Source organism: Rhincodon typus, chromosome 2, assembly GCF_021869965.1.
Source record: "Rhincodon typus isolate 14 chromosome 2, sRhiTyp1.1, whole genome shotgun sequence".
NCBI classification, from domain to species: Eukaryota; Metazoa; Chordata; class Chondrichthyes; order Orectolobiformes; family Rhincodontidae; genus Rhincodon; species Rhincodon typus.
In genome coordinates, this window is record NC_063333.1 from 7,262,098 (window position 1) to 7,287,526 (window position 25,429).

The following is a 25,429-nucleotide window of genomic DNA, read 5'->3' on the forward strand; positions in this document are numbered from 1 at the left end:
AACACTGTCATGGGCTAGGTAGACTGAATGGCCTGCTTCCATGTTCATACTAGTCATCTCATGGCCTTGCATGTAGCAGATAAAAACAGTCAATGATATTGTCATTGCTGAGTTCCCCACTATCAAGGGGTTACCATTAACAAGAAGTAGGCAGGGGCTGAATGGGCTGGGGCTATTTTCCCTGGACCATTGGAAGCTGAGGGGCAACCTTATAGGATTTTATAAAATCATAGGGGCATGGACAGGGTGAAAAGCCAAGACCTTTTCCCCAGGGTGGGGGAGTCCAGAACTAGAAGGCATAGGTTTAAGCTGAGAGGGGAAAGATTTAAAAGAGATCTAAGGGGCAACTTTTTCACCAAGAGGATGGTGCATGTATGAATGAGCTGTAAGAGGAGGTGGTGGAGGTTGGTACAATTACAACATTTAAAAGGCATATGGATGGGTATATGAATAGGAAGGGTTTGGAGGGATATGAGCCGAATGCTGACAAATGTGACTAGATTAATTTAGGACTTCTGGTCAGCATGAACATGTTGGACTGAAGGGTCTGTTTCTGTACCGTACATCTCTATGACTCTAAGTTAAACTGGACTAACCACATAAATACTATTGGCTACAAGACCACGTCAGAGGCTAGAAATCCTATAGTGAGTAACTCAGCTCCTGACTCCCGAAAGTTGGTCCACCGTCTACAACCTGCAGTGTGATATAATACTTCCCGCTTGCCTGATGAGTGCAGCTCTGACAACACTGAAGCTTAGCACTATCCAGGGCAATAAAGCCTGTCTGATCACAAACATTGACTTCCATCAACAACAATGTTCAGTAGCAGCAGTGTGTACCATCTATAAGATGCACCACGGAAATTTATCCGAGTTTCCTTGACAGCATCTCCCCCAAACTCTCAACCACTAACCCCTACAAGATCAAGGGCACAGAACACCACCAACTACAATTCCACTCTAGCCACTTACTGTTCAGACTTGGGAATATACTACTTTTCCTACAATATTGCTGGATCAAAATCCTGGAATTTTGACCCTAACAACATTGTAGATGTACCTACACTGAATGGAGATCTGCAGTTCAAGCAGGCAGCTAACCACCTCCTTCTCAAGGGCAGCTGGGGATGGGGAATAAATGCTGGCACAGGAAGTAACACCCACATCCCATGAATAAATAAACAAAAACCTCATTGTGTACTCAGACTCCATGAAACCTGAGAAACAATGTTCTGTAAAATCAAATGTATATCTTAGTAACATAGTGTTGCAGCATGCAAAGAGACCATTGAGCCCCCTGTATCTGTTCTAGCTCTTTGTTTAGTCACAAGGCACCTCAATCTAACAGGTAGATTTTTATTTGACAATATTCATCAAGGGATATTGATCAAGGCAGGTAAATGGAGTTGAACTACAGTCCGCCATGAATTGATTGAACAGGAGATTGATTTAAGAGGCTTAAGAACCTCATTCTGCTTAGATAAGAGGTGACAGGGCTGCCTTCAAGCCTGAGGGCCCAGAGACAGTTAGTTCACCAAAGGAAAAAACACTATTTTCCAATGTTCCGAATGATGACCAACTGATCCTTTCCACAGAAGTGGATACGCTTCATTTGGAAATGCAACAATGCTGTGACATGTTCTGATGAAGCCACTCCTTCATTTTCATTCCATCTTTCCATTCTCTCTCCTTCTAGGGATTCATAAAAGCCAAGAATTATCCAGCCAGTACTAATGTGGTGCTGCTGAATGATGGGGCTGAATCAGCCATGTTCAAACAGCTCTTCAAGAAATGGAATGTTAAATGGCAAACTCAGGGCTTGGGCAAAACCCATACAGTGGGCAAGATTGGTAAGTCTTCAGAAGTGTTGTTTAGCATTCTCCCTGCCTTATCTTCCACATTCTCCTACTCCTCCTCCTCTCCTGAATGTTAGATTTGTACTTCAGTAGTAGATCATTTGGTCCTTGTACTAGGTATTTTGAAAAGCCATCCAGTTAGTCCCCTCCTCTGTTCATTTTGTCTCCAATCTCTCCTTTTCTATCCTCCTTTAAGTAATTGTCTAATTCACTTTTTAAGATTACTGTTAAATCTGCTTCCACCACTCTTTCAGGCAGACCATTGTAAATTGCAAATACTTGTTGTGTCAAAGAAAGAAACCTCCTTGCTGGATTTTTTTTGTCAATTATGTTTAAAACTGTCATTTGATTGTTCATCAAAGTCGTATGGCATTGAAGGACGGCATTCAGCCCATTGATTCTATTCTGATGCTCTGCAGAGCAATCCTGTCACTGCCATATCCTCAGCTGGATTCCTGTAGCGCTGTACATTTGGGTAGGAAATACATGGGAGCACCAACATCCACACGTTCTCCTCCAAGCCACAAACCATGGTGACTTGGAACTATATTGTTGTTCCTCCATTAACGCTGGGTCAAAATCCTAGAACATCCTTCCTAACAGCACAGTGGGTTTCCTCAAACCCCAGGAACTGCAATGGTTCAAGAAGACAGCTCACCACCAATCCCATGAACGAATGAATGAAGAAAAGTTAATATTGTTCAAGTGCCCATTCAGTTTCCTTTGGAAATTGATTGTCTCCACTCATGTAGACAGCAGGTTGAAGTGTTCATTCTTCACCTGTGAGTGGACTGAGAAAGGAAGTGAGCATTATGCTGATAGGGTTAGATGACGGAGTGAGACCTCAGCCTAAAAACTAGCACGGACCTCATGGGCTGAATGATCTGTGCTATACGTTCTATGTAGAATAAAATGAGCCTCTCTATCGAGGTTCTTCCTTAAGGGTTTCATGCTCTGCGTAACCTCGTTACAGCTAAAGTGAAACAGACCAAGTTTGATGTGACTGTGTTGCACGCCAGGCCAGATCTCGCAGCTCAACACAGGATGGTGGATGATGCCTCTGGGAAAGTGGATGTAAGTGAAACTCCATTAACACTAAACGTTACCTCATGTCAGAGACAATTTTGTTCCAAATTATACCTTTAATTAGTGAGAAAAACCAATCAGAATATTCCTGCAGAGAGCAGGAGGATTATTCTACCCAGTGTATGAAGTGCTGGCACATGCACAATCTATTATATTAGTCTCACAATGCCTGCTGCATCCCTTTAGCCACTTCTGTGAAAAATAAGATTTTTGAATTATAAGTGCAGACTGCCACGCAGAAATATAATGTGCAGCAATAATAAAGACCTGGCTCACAGATAAACAGGATTGGGTATTAAATATTCCTGGATATGAGGTGTTCAGGAAAGACAGAGAAAGAAGGAAGGGAGGAGGGTTGTGATTTCAATTAAGGAGAATATAGCAGTTTTGGAGAGAGAGCGAGCATGTCCAAGAGGTGTCAGACAGATTTGATTTAGCTAGAGTTAAAGAACAAAGAACATGGGAAGACCACCACCTGCAAGTTTCTCTCCAACCCACTCACCATCCAGACTTGGAAATATATCATCATTCCTTTAGTGTCACCAGTCAAAATCCTGGAAACCCCTCCCTAATGGCCTTGTGGTGTATCAATGCCAACTAGACTGCAGTCATTCAAGAAGGCAGCTCATCACCACCTTCTCAAGGGCAACTACTGATGAGCAAAAAAAGCTGGGCCAGTCAGCAATTCCCACATCCGGTGGATGAATTTTTTAAAAATGGTACAATTACATTGCTCAATATAGTCCATAGGCCACCAACTAGTCCATCAGATCTCCTCTTAATCTTCTGCACTCTAAGTTCCAGCTTCTCCAATCTGTCCATGTAACTGAAGTCTTCCTGTAATAAATCTCTCAATTTTTAAAAAGCAATTGTTGATAGTTTCATACTCACCATCACCTGGAAATAGCTTTTAATTCCAGATTTCATTAACTGAATTTAAATGCCACCAGCATTCTGTGAATTTTCATCTAGGTACCTGAAGTATTAAATAATCCGGGACATTAACATTTCACCTCCATCTCCATTGCTGTAAATTGTTGTAGAGTGGCTGAAATTGCCAAATGTACTGAATGAAATTGAACAAAAATGGATGTATATGAAGTGACAGCTGATGTATTATTTTCTCTGGATCAGGTGTGGAGAATCGAAGGTAATGAACCTGTTCCAGTGGATCCCAAAACCTATGGCCACTTCTATGGGGGAGACTGCTACTTGGTGCTATACACATACATGAAAAACAACAAGCCTGCTTACATTATCTACATGTGGCAGGTAGGAGCCACACTTTGAGAATGGCTTCATCCTGTGGTGTATTTTGGGTTTTACATGTTTTCTTTTTCAAAAATAAATTACTTTAAAATTACTCCTTGATCTCTTTAAGATCAGTAATTTGCTGTACTTTTACTATTGTAATTGTAAATGAGTTCATCACATCAAAATAAGCAATTTTAATCATCGAGCCCAGACAGACAGCTGTGATTTAAAAGGAGTTTGAAAAAATATGCAGATGATTTTGCTAGTTATATTGGGCTGCAGTAGTCAGTTTCATCAATAAAGAAGTTACATTGAAAAGCTTCTAAAAATATGAGCCTTCTCGATGCCTAAGGTTCCACTTAATTTTTGGAGCCTCCTCGACACCCTGCAAATTGGTGTTATAGCAACAAATCCCATCGACAATCAGTTAGCAAGTGGTGTGGTCAGGTCTGTGGGCATGACCTGTTTCTTGTACAATGGTTTTTAAACACAGTGTATTCCAGCAAATTTTCATTGATTGGCTCCTGGATGAGAGGAACATGGGAACAAAAGTAGGCCATTCAGCCTGTCGACCCTGCTGCATCATTTATTACAATCGTGGCTGATCAAACACTTAAATACCTTCTATCCACACTATCCCCCTAGCCCTTGATGCCATTGCTCATCAGAAATCGATCAGTCTCTACATTAGTACACTCAAAGTCTCAACTTCCACAGCCCTCTGTGGTAGAGAATTCCAAAGATCACAATGCGTTGAGTTAAAAGAAAATTGCACCTTGGATCTAATGGTTATTCCCTTTTATTTTTAACTAATGCTCCCTGGTTATTGACTCCCCTACTAGGAAACATCTTGGATGCATTTACCCTGTCTATCCTGTTCAAGGATTTTGTAATCATTAATGAGATCACCTCTCATTCCTCACAACTCTGGAAAATACAGGCCCAGTTTACCCAATCTCTCTTCATCGGACAGCCCACCATCATGGGTACAAGTCTGGTAAACCGTTGTTGCACTGTTTCTACGGCAGTAATAGGTAAGAGGTAAGGAGATCACAACTGCACACCTGGTGCTGTTGAAAAAAGCTCCATACAATTCAAACAAAGTTGCCAGAAAAGCTCAACAGGCCTGGCAGCATCTGTGAAGGTAAAAACAGAGTTAACGTTTCGGGTCCAGTGACCCTTCCTCAGAACTGATGGCTGCTGGGAAAACGTCAGTTTATAAACTGACGTTTTCCCAGCCACCATCAGTTCTGAAGAAAGGTCACCGGACCTGAAACATTAGCTCTGTTTTCTCCTTCACAGATGCTGCCAGATCTGCTGAGCTTTTCCAGCAACTTTGTTTTTGTTCCTGATTTACAACATCCGCAGTTCTTTTTGTTTTTATCCATACAATTCAAACTAGGCTTCACTACTCCTGTACTCAAATCCTCTTGCACTAAAGGCTAGCATTCCATTAGCTTTCCTTCGACTGTATGTTAGCCTTCAATAACATATCAACAAGGACACCCAGGTCCTTAGTTTGGGAGCATTGTTCTATGATTAAGAGGCAATTGGGTCAAAATATTTCAGGGTCTAGAAGAAGAAAGAGAGGTGATTTCATTGAAACACATAGGATTCTGATGGGATTGATGAGGTTGTTGCTGAGAGGATGGTTCCCTTCATGGGGAATCTAGAATGAGGGGGCAAATGACTCTGTATAAAGGGTCTCCCACTTAATGTGGAGTTGGTAGGTTCTTCTCACAGACAATCATTAATCTCTGGAATTCTCTGTGAAGGGCTGTGAAGGCTGAGGTATTGAATATGTTCACAACTGAGGTAGATAAGAGTTTTGATCTACAAGGAAATCGTGGGTTATGGGGACAAGTAGGACAGGGGAATTAAGTCCAAGATCAGATCAGCCATGACCTTATTGGATGGTGGACCAGGTTTGAGGGGCTGAATAAATTCTTCCTATTATTCATGTTCTTGCATCAGTACCAGCTTTTCCAAAAAGCTTTCAATTTGACTTGCTTTCTCGTCCTTGGCCTATTTCTATTTCAGTTATTTATCCAATTCATTTTTAAAGGTTGTTATTGAATCTGCTCCCACCAGTCTTCCAGGCAGCTCCAAAATCATAATTGTTTAAATTAAAATTCTTCTTATTTAATTAGAACATAGAACATTACAGCGCAGTACAGGCCCTTCGACCCTCGAAGTTGCGCCGACCTGTGAAACCAATCTGAAGCCCATCTAACCGAAACTATTCCATTATCATCCATATGTTTATCCAATGACCATTTAAATGCCCTTAAAGTTGGCGAGTCTACTACTTTTGTAGGCAGGGCATTCCATGCCCTTGCTACTCTGAGTAAAGAACCTACCTCTGACATCTGTCCTATATCTATCACCCCTCAATTTAAAGCTATGTCCCCTCATGCCAGCCATCACCATCCGAGGAAAAAGGCTCCCACCGTCCACCCTATCTAATCCTCTGATCATCTTGTATGTCTCTATTAAGTCACCTCTTAACCTTCTTCTCTCTAACGAAAACAGCCTCAAGTCCCTCAGCCTTTCCTCATAAGACCTTCCCTCCATACCAGGCAACATCCTGGTGAATCTCCTCTGCACCCTTTCCAATGCTTCCACATCCTTCCTATATTGCGGTGACCAGAACTGTACGCAATACTCCAAGTGCGGCCACACCAGAGTTTTGTACAGCTGCAACATGACCTCATGGCTCCAAAACTCAATCCCTCTACCAATAAAACCTAACACACCGTACGCCTTCTTAACAACCCTATCAACCTGGGTGGCAACTTTCAGTGATCTATGCACATGGACACCGAGATCTCTCTGCTCATCCACACTACCAAGAATCTTACCATTAGCCCAGTACTCTGTATTTCTGTTACTCCTTCCAAAGTGAATCACCTCACGCTTTTCCACATTAAACTCCATTTGCCACCTCTCAGCCCAGCTCTGCAGCTTATCTATGTCCCTCTGTAACCTGCGACATCCTTCCGCTCTATCCACAACTCCACCGACTTTGGTGTCATCCGCAAATTTACTAACCCATCCTTCATCCAGGTCATTTATAAAAATGACAAACAGCAGTGGCCCCAAAACAGATCCTGGTGGTACACGACTAGTAACTGAACTCCAGGATGAGCATTTCCCATCAACCACCACCCTCTGTCGTCTTACAGTTAGCCAATTTCTGATCCAAACCGTTAAATCACCCTCAATCCCATGCCTCCGTATTTTCTGCAATAGCCTACCGTGGGGAAACTTATCAAACGCTTTACTGAAATCCATATACACCACATCAACCGCTTTACCCTCATCCACCTGTTTGGTCACCTTCTCGAAGAACTCAATAAGGTTTGTGAGGCACGACCTACCCTTCACAAAACCGTGTTGACTATCCCTAATCAAATTATTCCTTTCTAGATGATTATAAGTCCTATCTCTTATAATCCTTTCCAACACTTTACCCACAACCGAAGTAAGGCTCACTCACTGGTCTATAATTACCAGGGTTGTCTCTACTCCCCTTCTTGAACAAGGGGAGAACATTTGCTAATCTCCAGTCTTCTGGCACTATTCCTGTAGACAATGACGACATAAAGATCAAAGCCAAAGGCTCTGCAATCTCCTCCCTAGCTTCCCAGAGAATCCTAGGATAAATCCCATCCGGCCCAGGGGACTTATCTATTTTCACACCTTCCAGAATTGCTAACACCTCCTCCTTATGAACCTCAATCCCGTCTAGTCTAATAGCCTGTATCTCAGTATTCTCCTCGACAACATTTGTCTTTTTCCTGTGTGAATACTGACGAAAAATATTCATTTAGCACCTCTCCTATCTCTTCGGACTCCACGCACAACTTCCCACTACTGTCCTTGACTGGCCCTAATCTTACTGTAGTCATTCTTTTGTTCCTGACATACCTATAGAAAGTTTTAGGGTTTTCCTTGATCCTACCTGCTAAAGACTTCTCATGTCCCCTCCTGGCTCTTCTTAGCTCTCTCTTTAGGTCCTTCCTGGCTAACTTGTAACTCTCAAGCGCCCTAACTGAGCCTTCACGCCTCATCTCTACATAAGCCTCCTTCCTCTTGACAAGAGATTCAACTTCTTTAGTAAACCACGGTTCCCTCGCGTGACCACTTCCTCCCTGCCTGACAGGTACATACTTCTCAAGGACACGCAGTAGCTTTTCCTTGAACAAGCTCCACATTTCAATTGTGCCCAGCCCCTGCAGTTTTCTTCTCCATCCTATGCATCCTAAATCTTGCCTAATCGCCTCGTAATTGCCTTTCCCCCAGCTATAACTCTTGCCCTGCGGTATATACCTATCCCTTTCCATCGCTAAAGTAAACGTAACCGAATTGTGGTCACTATCACCAAAGTGCTCACCTACCTCCAAATCTAACACCTGGCCTGGTTCATTACCCAGTACCAAATCCAATGTGACCTCGCCTCTTGTTGGCCTATCTACATACTGTGTCCGGAAACCCTCCTGCACACATTGGACAAAAACTGACCCATCTAAAGTACTCGAACAAAGCATTTCCAGTCAATATTTGGAAAGTTAAAGTCTCCCATAACAACTACCCTGTTACTTTCGCTCCTATCCAGAATCATCTTTGCAATCCTTTCCTCTACATCTCTGGAACTTTTCGGAGGCCTATAGAAAACTCCCAACAGGGTGACCTCTCCTTTCCTGTTTCTAACCTCAGCCCATACTACCTCAGTAGACGAGTCCTCATCAAACGTCCTTTCTGCCACCATAATACTGTCCTTGACTAACAATGCCACACCTCCCCCTCTTTTGCCACTTTCCCTGATCTTGCTGAAACATCTAAACCCCGGAACCTGCAACAACCATTCCTGTCCCTGCTCTATCCATGTCTCCGAAATGGCCACAACATCAAAGTCCCTGGTACCAACCCATGCTGCAAGTTCACCCACCTTATTCCGGATGCTCCTGGCATTGAAGTAGACACACTTCAAACCACCTTCCTGCCTGCCGGTACACTCCTGCGACCTTGAAACCTTATTCATGACCTCACTACTCTCAACCTCCTGTACACTGGAGCTACAATTCAGGTTCCCATCCCCCTGCTGAATTAGTTTAAACCCTCCCGAAGAGCATTAGCAAATCTTCCCCCTCCAGGATATTGGTACCCCTCTGGTTCAGGTGTAGACCATCCCGTTTGTAGAGGTCCCACCTGCCCCAGAATGAGCCCCAATTATCCAGGTATCTGAATCCCTCTCTCCTGCACCATCCCTGTAGCCACGTGTTCAACTGCTCTCTCTCCCTATTCCTCGCCTCGCTAGCACGTGACACGGGTAACAAACCAGAGATAACAACTCTGTTTGTTCTAGCTCTAAGCTTCCACCCTAGCTCCTTGAATTTCTGCCTTACATCCCCATCCCTTTTCCTACCTATGTCGTTGGTGCCTATGTGGACCACGACTTGGGGCTGCTCCCCCTCCCCCTTAAGGATCCCGAAAACACGATCCGAGACATCACGGACCCTGGCACCTGGGAGGCAACACACCAACCGCGAGTCTCTCTTAATGGCTCAAAAATTGATCAAAGTACTTCATTATTTTGAAAACCTCTATTAATAACCTTCTGTGCTCAAAGATGGGCCTGCGTAATTTCTCCAGCATTAGTTTTCCCAACCAACTGAAGACCCTCATGTATGGTTTCATTCTAGTTCAATTTCTCTGCACCCTCTCCATGGCCTTGACACCTTTCCCAAGGCTTTGGGCTATGGACTAGAGTAACATTCTGAATTTTTGTTCATTCAGGGATTGCACGCTAGCCGGGACGAGATCACTGCTTCTGCCTATCAAGCTGTCAGTTTGGATGACAGATACAATGGTGAGGCAGTTCAGGTGCGGATGACTATGGGCAAGGAGCCTCGACACTTCCTGGCCATCTTTAAGGGAAAACTCATTGTTTATGAGGTGAGCCGATCAGCTTTTTGCTATCTGTGTCACAGCCTTAATTTGGATTTCAGTTGCTGCTATAGATTGTACTGAAACCATAGAGACAGCATTGAGAGCTTGTGGATTCTGCTTACTGTGAAGGCTGGGTGTCAGGATTTCAGTCCTGCACTGTAGAGGCTGCTGTCTAAGGCTAGAATCTCCCTACTTGAGTCTGCTGCATCTTCGTCCCCGTCGTATCTAAGAGTGACTATTGTCTGACCATCCAATGAAATCTTCTATTTATGTACTGATGTACAGAATACGGATGTCTGCATTAATCTCTCTAGTACAGTTGTTCCAGTCCTCTCTTAGTCTGATAGGAAGTTACTACTGATAGGAAGACCCAAAGTCTTCCTCAGGTTGCTGGTGACTAATTGAGCCGTTATGCCAGTGGTGGATGGTAGTGATAGTTCATGTCTCGAGCAACAAATAATTGGCACTGAATTGGCCTTTTCTTTCTATCCTTGTCTGACAACCTCAGGGTGGAACAGGGCGTGAAGGAATGAAGGAAGAACCACCAGTCCGACTCTTTCAAGTCCGCGGCACAGACGAAGTGAACACCAAAGCCACCGAGGTGCCTGCCCGCGCTTCCTCGCTCAACTCCAATGACATCTTTGTCCTCAAGACAGAGCAGACCACCTACTTGTGGTGTGGAAAGGTAAGCAATCTGTGGCTAGCTAAGTGAAGGGCACAGGGTGTGAAGGGTACAGGGCATGAAGGGAGTAAAGAAGTACAAAAAAGAGGAAGTGTGATAGAAAATCCAGCTCAATCTTATTAAATGGGGGAGCAAATACAAAGGGCAAAATGGTATATACCTCCTGTTTCTCATGTTCTTTTCCCATGTGTACATAATTTAGGATAAGCTAAGTCCCATTTAGGGCAGAATGTTCTGCTTAGGGCTGTGGAAGCAGACTCAGCAATACCTTTCAAAGGAAAATTGGATAAATACTTCAAGGAAAATGCAGGGATGAAAGGAAAGAATGGGATAGTTTACTAATTTTTGAAAGAGGCAGTTCAAACTCACTAGGCCAAGTGCTGTCCTTTGCTTTATTTAATTTATTCATGGGATACGGGTGTACTGGCTGGGCCAACATTAATTACCTATCCCTAATTGTCCTAAAGAAAGTGCTGGTGAACTGCCTTCTTGAACTACTACAGACCATAGAGTGTAGGTGGACCCACAATGACTTTAAGGAGGGAACTCCAGGTTTCTGGTGCAGTGACAGTGAAGGCATGGTGATATATTTCCAAGTCAGGTGGTGGTGTTCCCATGTATCTGTTGTCCCTGTGCTTCTAGATTGTAGAGGTCATGGTTTGGAAGGTGCTTTCTAAGGAGCTTTGATGTACTGGCTTGTGATTTTTCTTAAGTTAAAAATGTTCAACAACATTTCTGGGCTTCGATAGGAATTGAGAATGATAGCTAAAGTTAATAGCACATATACTTGGAGCCCTAATATGACACCCAGGAAAGAATTCACAGGCTGTATTTAACGTGTTCCCATCACAGGTTAAATAAAGGGTGAGCCCAGCAGATATTTACAACATTGAAAAGGGCATTAATTATCTTAAACATGGTGTTCAGCCTCCATTATAACCGTAAGTCCCACCTCTGAGAGCTTCTGGCAGTTGTGTGATCCCAACAGTGTCATTGGGAGTGGAGGCCGTTCCTAGAATTGCAACAGTCCCCAGCTCTGAGGAGCCAGCTCCAGAGTTGGGGTGATCTGTATCTCGCGGTGGGGTCAGTTGTCACCAGAACCAGGATGCAAGGAAATTTTGGGTCTGGGAAAGACAGACCCTCTCATTGAGGAGCCAGTGCCTAAACCCAGCTTCCTCTAGCATTCTCTACACTCCTCTGGCTCGCTCTCTCGCTCTGGCTTGCTCTCTCTTTCCCAAACTCTTTCATCCCCTCTCGTGCGCTCTTTCAGTCCCTCTCGCATGCTTTCTCTCTCTCTGTCTCTCTATATGTCTCTCCACCACCCCCGACATTGCCAAAAACCCAGTCTCCCAGCTCCACCGTTCCTTGCAGTAAACATTCCCCCAACAATTTAACCAGCAATGGCAGAGGCCTTTAAGTGGTCATTAATTGGCTACTTAAGGACCTCAAGGGATCCTGAAGTGGGCAGGTCTGCAGACCCCTCACCCACACCCCCCATAAAATTGAAACAAAGGCTGGCAGGGAAAATAAATCTTATAGGCCCTCCCGTTCAGCTGCTAATGGGAGGGCAGTTATAAATTCTATTCGTGTTACATGCTATGAGCTCTGAGGGAATATATAGTCAGGTCTGGCCAAATTCTGAGGTTATGGTTTATCTAATGTATAACAAGGCAAATTGAAGCCTCCGTGGGCATCTGAGGTAACGAGGGAACTGACGACAACTAAAGAGAAATTTAAAATCAAAGTTTTATAACTGGAAGCCAGTGGAGGCCAGTGAACACTGGGGTGTTGTATGAATAGGACTTAGTGTGAGTTAGGAACTGGAGAGCAGTGTTTTCAATGAGTTGAGTTTTACTGAAGAGCTATCTTTTTTTTTGGCCGGTTGTTCCAGGGCTGCAGCGGCGATGAGCGGGAGATGGCCAAATCAGTGGCTAACAACCTGTCAAAGCGAGAGAAGCAAACGGTTCTGGAGGCTCAGGAACCTGCAGATTTCTGGGCAGCACTGGGAGGGAGAGGGCGTTATGCAAGCGACAGTAGGTAAGAACCACCCAGACAAGATCAAACGCAGGGATAGCTGTCTATAATTGTATGACATTGTCTCAAAATTAATGAATAAGCAGTTACAATTACAGCCACCTATTGGCTTAGTGACTTATTAGGAAATGGATTTTGTGATACCTTATTTGCAAGCTCTCAATTGATCAGTGTTGGTCAGCAATGCCTCTCTTTCAGTTTCTCTCGCTCACTCTAGTTCTCTAGACCTCATTCTGTGTTGATCAGTGATGACTGTCTCTCAATGTCACTGGTCTGTGATTACTGTCTTTCAATCACTGTTGCTTTCTGGATCTCTCCCTGTGTTGGTCAGTCATAACTCTTTATGTGAATCCAAGGTTTCAGGAGGAAGAATGTGATTATGACCCTCGCCTCTTTGAATGCTCCAATCAGACTGGCCGATTCATCATGTCTGAAATTTATGACTTCACTCAAGAGGACCTTGATGAAGATGATGTCATGTTGTTGGACACTTGGGAAGAGGTACAGACAGTTTTAGAAATTATTCACTATCATTACAGACTTGGCTAGCTCAGTTGGCTGGGTGCCTGGCTTGCATATCTTGCTGAGGTTACCATGAAGGGCTCTCCTCACCTTCTACCCCTCACCTGAGGTGTGGTGACCCTCAGGTTAAAGCACCACCAGCTGTCTGTCTCTCTAAAGGTATTTACCTTTACTGACTACATCAGTTCCACAGAACCTCAGAAAACAGTGCATTGCCCAAAACCTTTTGTCCATTAACCCATGGCCAGTACCTTTTTACATGTGTTGAAGAATGTGATTCTCTCCTCTACCACTTCACTTGAAGATGACAACTCATTTCAAGAGTCTTCTTCATAGGTCTAGGACCTTCCCTACACCAAGATAGTGAAATTTAGTGGGAACATTGATCTTTCAGTCAAATGTGGAGCTGTCTGATCTACACAGGATCATTACACAGTAATCCTGAGCTGGAACCCTGACTGACTGATATCATCTCTATATAAGGGCTTCTGGTGGGAAGACAATGGTTTTGTGGTAATGCCTTTAGACTAGTAATTTAGAGACTTCACTTAATACTGTGAGGACATGGATTCAAATCCCACTATGGCAGCTAGTGGATTTAAATTCAATAAATAAATTTGGATTATAATACTAATCTCAGACTCCTCACATCAACAGTGGTGACGTGATGCCAATTGTAAATATATAGAGAAAGAAATCCTTCAACAACATTGCTGTGGGACTGGAGTCACATGTAGGCCAGACTTGGTAAGGACAGCAAATCGCCATCCCTAAAGAACATTAGTGAGTCGGATGGGTTTTTATGAAATTATGTTCATGGTCACCAACACTTAAGAGTAGCTTAATGAACTCACATCCTCAGATTGATCGGAGCCTCTAGATTACTACCCAGTGGTTTATTCTCCCTGTACTACCATATAGATATTAGCTCATTTGCCATTCCTTTCTCCCTAATGAGTTTTCATTCTTCCGTGTAAATTCATCTCTGCTTTTTGTCTGAATCACTCCATGAGGTAGCAAATTCCTCGTTTGTTCTCTGAATTACAAAATTTCTCCTGAATTGCCTGTTAGATTTACTAGTCACTCCCTTTATTTGTGATCTAGAGTTCTGGTCTCCCCCACAAATAGAAATATTTCCTCCATGCTTTCTGGATGGCACCCTGTTGTAAAAGTGGAAACCTCTATTAGATCACCCCCACACATCTGCAAGAAAAGGGTGCCACTTCCTCTGCCAGTGACTGACTACAGCGCTAATACCTAAGGACTTAAGAAACAGGAGCAAGGGTAGACTGTATGACCCTTCAAACCTGTTCCACCATTCATTAAAGTCATGGCTGATCTTTACATCAACACCTATTGCTCAAGAATTTTTTAATCTCCATCTTGAATATATTCAGTGGTTCAACTACCACTTGCTCTCTGGTATAAGAATTCCAGAGATTCGTGAGCCTCTGTGTGCCTTATGGTCTAATAAATTTCTATTCATCTCAGCCCTAATGGGAACATCATAAGGGGAGATGATGGTCTTGGTGGTATTAGTACTGGAGTCAATGATCCACAGAGCAAAGCAAATGCATGCACAATTAATTAAGATTAATTAATTGAAACCTTGTCTCGGTGATGATGGCAACTATTATCCATTGTTGTAAAAATCCATCTGGTTCATTAACGGCATTTAGGGAAGGAAATCTGCCAAACATACGCAGTCGAGCCCACAAGTGATTGCCGATGTACAGCAACATGGTTGACTCTTAACTATCTTCTGAAATAGTCCTAGCAAGGCACTGGTTTCAAAGGTAATTAGGAAAGGGCAATAAATGTTGGTCTTGTCTATGACACCCATATTCCAGGAAAGAGTTTAAAACAAACTGGCCAACTTTTATCCTAAGTCTTTGTCCCTTGTGACTCAATTCTCTAGGTGGGGTGTGGGTTCCTCTCAGACCTGAAACGTGAACTCTGATGTTTTTCTTCACAGATGCTGCCAGACCTGCTGAGCTTTTCCAGCAACTTCTGTTTTGTTCCCCTCAGCATCTGTCCTGTCAATTTGTACAAGAATTTTAAGGGTCTCTGTGAGATCACCTTACATTTTTCTAATTTTCAGACTCACCCAATCAACTTGATCTCTCTACATGGCATAGCTCTGTCATCCTCAGAATTGATCCATTATACTGTCTCTAATTTCAGGTCCCATGATGGAAGCTGCCGACTTCACCACAGACTTATAAAGGGCAGCCTTCCCCCACCCCTGCAATCCTTGGTGGTATGTTAAAGTCTGACAGTTTAAAATTTTTAATGGACCAGACCAGACTCCCTCAAAATACTTTAGGAAGGTAGCCTAGACTTTAACTTTTCCTTATTTTTAAAGGCAAATGTAAAGTGTCTGCAATACCACTGGTCAAACTGCTTAACTATGTTAAGCAAAACATAATTTATATAAACACTGCAGTTAAAACACAAGCAATGAAGGAGGAATTTAAAATAACTTAACTCTATTGGAACATTAACAGAATAACAGATACAGTAACTATTATTAATTAACTGTTCCAATATAGTAACATTCCATAAACACACTTCTTGGCAAAAAAGGAAAACTAAAACTCAGATTCTACCATCCAGAAGGAAAAAGCATCAAGAGAAAATTCAGAGAGAGCAGCAGCCAGGACACATGCACTGAAGCTTCCAACTCTGTTGAGACCCCAGTAGCTTCTGATGCTACCCAGAAATCCTGATCTGGAAGATGTGACCACACCCATTCAGGCAGCATTAAAAAAGAAAATCCAAGGTCTCTCAAGCTGTTTAGTCAAGTGGTCTTCAGTAGCCAGCTTTTCACTCTCGTTCAAACTCTCTCTCAACAGAAACCAGGCCAAAATAAGCTCTTAAAGCTACAGCATTGTCACGACTTAACTTTATCTTTTTATGGTGTTGTCTGTTTTGTAGCTGTTCCTGTGGATCGGCCGGTCAGCCAATGAGTATGAGAAGAAACAGGCTGAGATGATGGCACTAGAGTACCTTCAGACTCACCCAGCTGATCGGGACCTGGATACATCCATCATCACCGTGAAGCAAGGCTGCGAACCCTTGACCTTCACTGGGTGGTTCAATGCCTGGGATTCGCATAAATGGAGCGTGAGTCAAGCATCTCTTACAGAGAGCCACTTGTTGTGTAACCTTTGAATTTTGAGCACCATTGACTGAAAATAAATCCTTCTTCCCCTCTTTTTGTAAAGGCATTCGTCCCAGATCATTCAGTCTGCGGACAGTAGGAGACCAATTGCATCCTGAAAGATGCATATCGGGACCCTTTTGGATGACTGATCCACTGACTCTGCAGGAATTGCCTAGGAAGTTTAAACTTCCAAAGGGAAATGACCCAGCATTTGGGACTGTCTTTAAAAAAAGTCTCTGACTCTTGAGTTTGAAAAGTTCCAACTCACTTACCTCAATGGTTAGCCAGGAAAAGTTAGAGAAATTAAAAACTGTTCTAACTGGCTCACTATAAAACTGCCCCACTGACTGAACACCAATTCCCACCCCCAGTCCCTCACAGTGATGCCCCTCCCAAGCAGCTGACCCAACCTGATCCCAGTCATATGACTTCTCTCTAACCTAAAGTCCCAGACAACCACTTCCCACTCTCTCCTCTCACTCCTTGCCTCCTCTCCCTTTCAAAGTGCTTTTGGAGCCCACAAACTCTAAAATATGATGTTTAGTATTTATAAGGGTTTAGTCTACAGCACAGATCAGATACATTCCATGTTTCCTAAGGGGCCCAAATTGGAAGTCCAAGAGAAATACAGAATCTGGGGGAAGGACAAGAAGAAAGAAGCCGAGTGACAATCTGACTCCTCGAGCATTGACCAAGTATTTCCTATCACCTTCACTCTATTCAGTGCCCTCCAATAGTAAAACGATGAATTAATTGTTAATTTTTCTTTAGGATGTTAAGGCTTATTTATCTGCCTTTCCCCTGAAGGCCCTGTCTTATATTCATGACACAGAAGGAAGCCATTCAGCTCATCATGTCTGTGCTGGCTCTTTCAAAAAGCTACCCGATTAGTCCAATTTCCTTGTCATTTGCCTTTGACCCTGTAAAATTCTGTGCTTAAAATATTTTTTGTGAGTTACTTTTTAAGCCCTCCCACTAACATTTTCAGGCAGAGCATTTCATTCATGAGATGTGGGTGTTTACTGGCCAGGGCAGCATTTATTGCCCATCCCTAGTTGCCCTTGAGAAGGTGGTGGTGAGCTGTCTTCTCGAACTGCTGGAGTCCACATAGTGTAGGTTGACCCACAATGCTGTTAGGGAGGGAATTCCAGGATTTTGACCAAACTGCCAAGCCACTGTTAGTCGTGGACAATGAAATTCCCCACCCAGAATACAATTTGCACCTTTGCCACCCTCAGTGCCTCCTCTAAGTGTTGTTCATCTCAAGGAATACTGACTCATCAGTGAGGAAGGACAGTACATGGTAATCAGCAGGAGGTTTCCATGATTAACCTGAAGTTGTGAGACTTCATTAGGTTTGGAATCAATGTTGAGGACTCCCAGGGCAACTCCCTCCTGACTGTATACCACTATGCTGCCACCTCTAATGGCTCTGAACTGCTGGTGGGACAGGACATATCCAGGGGTGGGTGATGGTGGTATCTGGGACATTTGTCTTTATGATATGATTCCATGACTATGACTGTGACAGGTTGTTGCTTAACTAATCTGTGAGACAGCTCTCCCAATTTTGGAACTAGGCCCCAGATGTTAGTAAGGAGGACTTTGCAGGTTCGACAAGGCTGTTTCTGCCATTGTTTGTTTTTATCTCATGCATAGGTCGATGCCAGATGGTCTGTCCAGGTTTATTTCTTTGTTGAGACTTTGTAGCAATTGTTACAATGGCTTGCTAGGCCTTCCATCAGACAAAATATACAGAAGCTTAAACACACGCACCAACAAGTTCGAGAACAGCTTCTTCCTTGCCTTTATTAGACTGGTGAATGGACCTCTCTAACTTCAAATAATGTTGATCTTGCTAATGCTGATCTTGCTTTGTGCACCTCCTGTGCAGCCATAACCTGTATGTTTCACTGTGCCTAAGCACCCGATAATCTGTATGTCCTTGTTTGTTATGATCTGCTTGCACTGCTTGCAAAACAAAGCTTTTCATTGTACTTAGGTACATGTGACTACAATAAATCAAATCAAATCAAAGTTGAGAGTCAACCACATTTCTGTGGTCTGGAGTTACATGCAGGCCAGACCGATGTGAAGGACGTTCGGGAGCCAGATGGGTTTTTCCGACAATTGACACTGGTTTCATGGTCATCAATAGGTTCTTATCTCCAGAATTTTTTAAATTGAATTCAAATTCCACCATCTGCCACGATGCATTCGAACTCAGGACCCCAGAATACTGGCTGTATTAATAGTCCAATGATGATACTGCCAGGCTATTGCCTTCCCTACAAGTCTCTGCTAGTCTCTGCTCCGAAAGGAATGATCCCTTTTTGTATGACATCATCACATATTTGGATATCTCCCTGCCCCACTACGATTCCAGTAAGTTCTCCTCTGTGTTCTCTCAAAGTCCTTCTCAGGTGCCATCCTTCCTAAAGCAGTGCATCAAAATGGATGTTATCCTCCAGTCAGGGCCTAAAACATTGGTTAAGACAGGCTCAACAGAACTTCCTTGCTGCTGTGCTGTATTTTCGTCTATAAATTCCAGGAGCCCACAGTTTTGTTATCAGCCTTGTCAGGGTGTCCTGCTACCTTAAATGCCTCATCTACAAACACAGTGAATATCCTTTATTGTCACATGTACTCCATCGTAGACGTACAGTGAAAAGCTTTTACAATGTCCGCCTCATATGGGTACAAATGCATCCCTGGCTTCTGCTGGTGTAACTTATTGAGCCATTGTCCCTCCTCATTCTTCCTTCCCCAGTGTATCATTTCACACATCAGTGTACAGATATTGCCTTATTGTTATTATTGTAACTGGAGTTTGATCTCTGAGTCTGAGTGCGGTGTTGATGAGCTATTCAACATTGAAGCATACCTCTTGCCCCGTCTGTAGGTGAGAAAGTGAGCAGGCTTCTTACACCCCAAGAGAGATAGCAAGAGCTGCAGATGCTGGAGTCAGAGATCCCGACCTGAAACGTCAACTTTCCCGCTCCTCTGATGCTGCCTGGCCTATATTCCTCCAGCTCCACACTTTATTATTTCTTACACCCCAAACCTGGTTTTCAAAGCTGTTATTTCAAGGCAGGCCACCAGGAGGGGTATCTGAGCCTTCCTTCACTAGACCTTTTGCTATAAAGCTAGCAGTTGTTCCATTCTGCCTACCGCTATACTACCTGTTCCACACATTCACCACACTTCATCCAGTCCATCAGGAAAGGCTCACAGCATGAGATTGGTCTTGATTTAGATGTGAATGGACAGGAAAATAACTTTGCCTCTCTCTTTTTAGGCTGGGAATGGAAGTCCCTATGATCAGATGAGATATAAACTGGGAGATGTCTCAGGGATCACTCAGATCTCTGTGGTGAGTATTGCCAGTAGTTGTTTATTATTTATCTGTTTTCATTCTGTTTTAACTACAGATCAGCACAAGAGTGTGACAATTCCTTCAGTAAACATAGTCCTCCTTCTGTCTAGTCTTGGGGTTCTCCAAATTCTAAGATGGGGCAGGGCAGAGGATACTGGAGTTTGAGGTGTCAAGGAAGTGGAGTTTAGCTTGTAAACAAAGCTATTATTGAGCCTCTAGACAGTGTTTTCATCAATATCCTGATCTCAACAGAAACTAGGTACATGTTTAATGATCCGCACTGAGATTCCCTCACACCTGCAGGAAGATGGAGGGAGAGAGACCGAGCAAGAGAGGGAGAAGGAAAATGAGAGGCATGAAAAGTTAGGGAGGGAGGAAGAGAGAGAAAAGAACATGGGAGAATGAGAGACAGAGATAGAGGATAAACAAGAGAGAAGAAATAGGGGAAGGCAAGAGATAGGGAGAATGAGAGACAATGTTGGGAGACAGAGAGTGAGAAAAGAAAACAATACCACACCTTGAGTTGAAGACTGGTCAAAATCCCTAAACACAAAAGCCCTATGAACAAACTCCCAAAATCAGAATCTTACTGGGATGGGCCCGCTCCTGGACTCCTGATTATGCTTCATTCTGTTAATTATTTACATTTTCAACAAAAGGAGGCTGTTTGTCTTTTATAACAAGATATTTTTATTGCACAAACACATCCAGGACCTCAATGACATGAATCTGAACAAAAAAGGAGGTCACAGTCCTGCGTCATCTTCAGCTTTCTCCCATCCCTCGGCCCCTGCATCATCACCCTTTGCTGCCCAAACATCTGGAGGTGCCAGAGCGGCACCTATCACATCCTCTGGACCCACCATTGTCAACGGGAAGGAATATTTCCCACCGGAGCTACTGATGAACAAAGCACCAGATGAGCTGCCCAGGGGTGTGGACCCCGAGAAGAAAGAGGTGAGCAAGAAATGGTGTGCATTACAGAGGATGATAGATCTGGGAGTGAATGGGGGCCAGTCATTGAAAGTGATTGTTAAACCAGATGATTCTTGGTTAGTTGAGGTAGAAAGTAGGAAAACCTGGAATCAAAACAGACCATTCTGGAAATACTCAGCAGGTCAGTCAGCATCTGTACAGTGAAACAAAGCTAATGGCGTGGACTTTTGCTAATTCAGGATAACTTGCATGCCCTTTAATTTGTAGAAGTGTAGGAAAGTGGGGATGATTGGATAGCTCTTTCAAAAATGCTGGTGCACAGGTGATAAGTTGATTGGCCTTGTCCTGCGCAGTGAGGTTGTATGAACCAAGATGTAGGCAAGATGAAGGCAGGGAAGAGATAGGTTGGGCATGATTAACTAGTGCCCTGCTCAATCACTTCTTCCCACTATTTTCTACCACGGTCACCTCTCTGACTTAAGCATGCCATTTGTTTCTGTTACAGCAACATTTGTCTGACGCAGACTTTGTGGATGTGTTCGGAATGACGCGGGAGCAGTTTCACGAAGCCCCTGCCTGGAGACAGACAGTCTTGAAGAAACAGAAGAACCTTTTCTAAACAGTTTCCGAATTCTGTCTGGGCTCCGCAACATCTTCGGTTTTAATCAACAAGATCGTTGCGTCTCTGGGGAGGGCAAGTGGGTCAGCTGGGGCTGGAATTAGAAAATAGAAGCCAGATATACATATTTTTTTTTCTTTTGCAAATTTCAAGCTGTTTGTGCAATGACGCAGATTCTAAAAGGTCAGTAATATAATAGTCTACATTTTATTGAAAGAGTGGTGAGCAGATTCCATGGATGCTTCAAGATCAAGGAAAAAAAATAGTCCAAGGAGAGATTAGCAAGACGTTTTGCTGCTGGAAGTTCCCAGATCCGCTTCACTGATCCTGGGAAGACTTTATTTGCCAAATATCTCAGCATTAGAGCTGCCTCTGGTTGCTGTATGTGCCATTACTCCAGATTAATTACCATCAATAGGCTGTTGCCCAGTACCATCTGTGTGCACTGCTCAGTAGTGTACTGAGCCAAATGGGTTGAGCTCATGTAATGGGAGGAGAAGCATTGGGGGAGTGAGATGGGGCAACACGAGGGAATGGGTGGGCTAGTGAAGATTAATAATTAAGGGAGGGATCACACTCCAACCGTTATCAAATACTGCCCAATGACAGTGCAAACATTTGCAGGACATGGAGACCCCATCTAGCTCAGGCACGATGACCTACACTGTCAAATGTCTTGTATTGTCGTGGGTGATGTCCCAGGCTCTGAACCAGTCTCCAGGTTTGAGTCCCACCCCAATACACGATGGCCAAGGAAAGTGCGTTCATAATGGGGCCAAACACATTGAGTATTAACATGTGAATCCGTCCAACACCTGCCAATAGCAGGCAGTAAGAATGGTGAGATTTCTGGACATGGAAAAGATATTGGATCTTCCACTGCTCCTGTCTGCAGCTCAAGACTACAAACGTTTTTGTAAATGTGAATGTTGCCTCCCAACATCGGCTCCCCTAAATGAGCTGCCATGCCCCATCAACACCACACAGTCAATAGGCAGCTTGGCATCCAACTCGTGTGTGATGAATGGTCACTGGTGGGGGAGGCACCAGAAGGGTGACCACCATTTTGTCAGCTACCCTTTGGAATCATAACCTCAGCAACAAATCAGTGCCATGAATAAGAAATAAAGTGTGAAATGCAGTGTACAGGAAACAGCAAAATAATCCAGCAGGAAAGATGACAATACGATGTGTGCTTCCTATGAGCAGCCAATCTAGTTCCGCATGGGCCGTTAGTCTAGAAATAACCCCAAAAGCGGCTCTCAAACTGCAATATCCAATGTCATTGATTTCACTGTGTTTACTGCTTTTCCTTTTGAGTTTGTATTCTTCTTTTCTTCTCTTTAATTTTGAAGCTGTATTTGGGAAGATTAAGATAAAACGTGTAAACTTTACTGTTTTAGGCAAGAGGGGGAGGCTCCTCTGAAAGGAATGGGCTTATTGAAGAAGTTTTGTTTTGTCCAATTTCCAGGTTGCATTAAAGGGTGGGCAGAGTGCGGTGTTAGAGGTGCACAGAAAAGGAGAAATGGTTGCCGTGTGTCCATCCATTACAGGGCACGTAGTCCTCTCCTATAAGAGGAAAGACAATGGCAACAGGTCTGGGGTGCACCATCAGGTCTGATAAGATACAGATAACCTCATTGTCTAGTGAAACAGGATCAAGGGGCTGAATAGCCTGTTCTGTCACCTGCAAGTACCCAACCAAACCACACAAGATACTAACTTGGAAATCTTATCTGTTCCATCACGGTGGCTGGGTCAAATCTTGGAACTCCTGGCCTAAGAGAACTGAGGGTGTCCCTACACCATGTGGACTGGAGCAGTCCAAGAGGCAGCTCATAACCACTTTTTCGGGGAAATCAGGAATGGGCAATAAATGCTGGTCCAATCAGATCCACAACATGGTCAAAAGAGTCACCAACTCAATTGGACGCTTTTTAGAGGTTTAACACATGACATGCCCTCAATCTTGCCATTGGTCAATCTTCCATGGAAAGTGGGTAAGCATTTTGCCTTGCAATGGGATTTCCCTTGATTGTCAATCACTTCTATCTTGCCCCATTCTCCTATAATTTTATCATGGAAGAAAGTATTGCACGTATAAAGTACTGTTCATGACTACACAATGCTTCAAAAACGTTTTACACCCATTGAAGTACTTCCAAAATGTTTTCACTTGTAATGAAGCAAAACATTATTTAGAACCGCTTGAGTTTTCTCGGTGGGGTTGGTCATTCCTGGAGACTTCAGGCCACTGTTAGAGAGTTGGTAAGTCCCAAATACCAACCACATTGCCTATTAAGAAGTGCTAATTTATCGATGCTTGAGGACAAAGGGCCTATTGCAACACAATTGGCTTCCACGTGCCATGGTTACATTCATGGTCATCTGACAGGGGTGCTGGTCAAGGGGCATGGGAGAGGACACTTCCAACGCTGCTTATCCCAGGCAGTCAGGGTTTCTCTCGGGAAACCTGCACTATTGGGAAATGCCTATTGCTAACTAAACTCTGCTTTCTCCTCTCCCTCTCAGCTGATCTGAGAGGTTGATATGACTACAGGACTAGTTTTGTGTAATAAAAACATTGACAATTAAAATGTTTGTTGTGGGTTTTTTTTTAGGTACTTGAACAAGATTTCTCCTTATCCTTATTGAATCAGCAATAACTTATATGGTATTTTTAACATAATAAATGTTGCAAGGTACTTCACAGAAGTGTTATAAATCAAAACTTGACACTGAAACACATACCTCCCTGACAGTATTGTGGGTATATGCAAACCACATGGACTGCAGCAGTTCAAGAAGGCAGCTCACCACCACCTTCTCCAGGGCAATTTGAGATGGCCAATAAATGCTGGCCAGCCAGTGATGCCCATGTTGTGAAAGAATTTTTTTTTAAAGCATATTTAAATCATATAGTCGAAGATTTGGTCAAAGCGGTAGGTTTTATGGAGACTGTTAAAGGAGGAAAGTGAATTTGAAGCCAAGAGGTATAGGGAGGTATCCGGCCTCTTCACCGAATTGGTGAAGTGATTTAATTCAAGGACGTTCAAGAGGCCAGGATTAGACCATTGTCACAACCACATGTGATGTTATTTGTGACTTTGATAAGACCATGGTAGGGGTAGAAACCTGATCAGAGGGGCTATATTCAAAAATACAGCTCCTGGAGATATGGGAATGAATTTGAGACAATGCGGTCAAGGACTTTAGAGAATTAAAGGAGGTTGAAAGTGGGACAGTAAATTTGCCAGATTGATGAAGTCAAGGAATTTTGTTTGTAAAGATGATGATACTCACGGTCCAAAAGGAGAGAAGAACAGGATTCAAAGAGAAACAATTAACAGAAATGACTAACATTGGGGCCAGGATGGGAAGTCAGTGATTTAGTGGGAATAGGATTGACATGGAGAGGATAAGGGAAGGTATTAGACAAAGATGAGAGTTCAGGTCTCGGTCAACGGAGTTTTTTGGAGGAAGGAAGGGATTCTACAGAATGAAACAACACAGAAGGAGACCATTCAATCTATTGTGCCAGTGCTAATTTTTGAAAAAGCGCCCCCAATTGTTGCCATACCACTTGCTGTTTTCCCATAGCCCTGTAAATTGCACCCCTGCCAGTATTCATTTAATTCTATCTTGAAAATTGCTATTGAAGCTGCTTCCAGATTATAAAGAGATTTCTCCTCTCCCCACTGGTTCTTTTGTCAATTATCTCCAATTACTGTCCACCTTTCCATCAGCAGAAACATTCTATAATAATTCATGATTCTGAATACCTCGATTTTTTTTTTTCCTGAGTTTTGTAGGTAGTCAACTTGATCATTAGGCAGCACTATTGCTTCTCTGACCCCATTTCCAGCAATTTCACATCTAACCAAAGTAATGTCCCTGGACTAATGGACAGATACCCAGGCTAGTTGATTAATGTGTTCAAATTC

The 25,429-nt window shown here is 43.3% G+C and overlaps 1 protein-coding gene across 3 annotated transcripts in view; it reads left to right on the plus strand.

The window, feature by feature from the left end:
* The window catches only part of vill (villin-like), an 89,126-nt gene extending 65,044 nt beyond the window's left edge, over positions 1–24,082 (plus strand). For all 3 annotated transcript variants that reach the window (XM_048615569.1, XM_048615551.1, XM_048615558.1), the window contains exons 10-20: positions 1,699–1,852; positions 2,832–2,932; positions 4,079–4,216; positions 9,998–10,156; positions 10,659–10,835; positions 12,724–12,869; positions 13,223–13,367; positions 16,326–16,514; positions 19,853–19,927; positions 20,642–20,887; positions 21,372–24,082. In XM_048615569.1, coding sequence (XP_048471526.1) covers positions 1,699–1,852; positions 2,832–2,932; positions 4,079–4,216; positions 9,998–10,156; positions 10,659–10,835; positions 12,724–12,869; positions 13,223–13,367; positions 16,326–16,514; positions 19,853–19,927; positions 20,642–20,887; positions 21,372–21,485 — 1,644 coding nt within the window. In that variant the 3' untranslated portion in view covers positions 21,486–24,082. The remainder of the gene's footprint in view (positions 1–1,698; positions 1,853–2,831; positions 2,933–4,078; positions 4,217–9,997; positions 10,157–10,658; positions 10,836–12,723; positions 12,870–13,222; positions 13,368–16,325; positions 16,515–19,852; positions 19,928–20,641; positions 20,888–21,371) is intronic.
* The last annotated feature ends 1,347 nt before the right edge of the window (positions 24,083–25,429 follow it).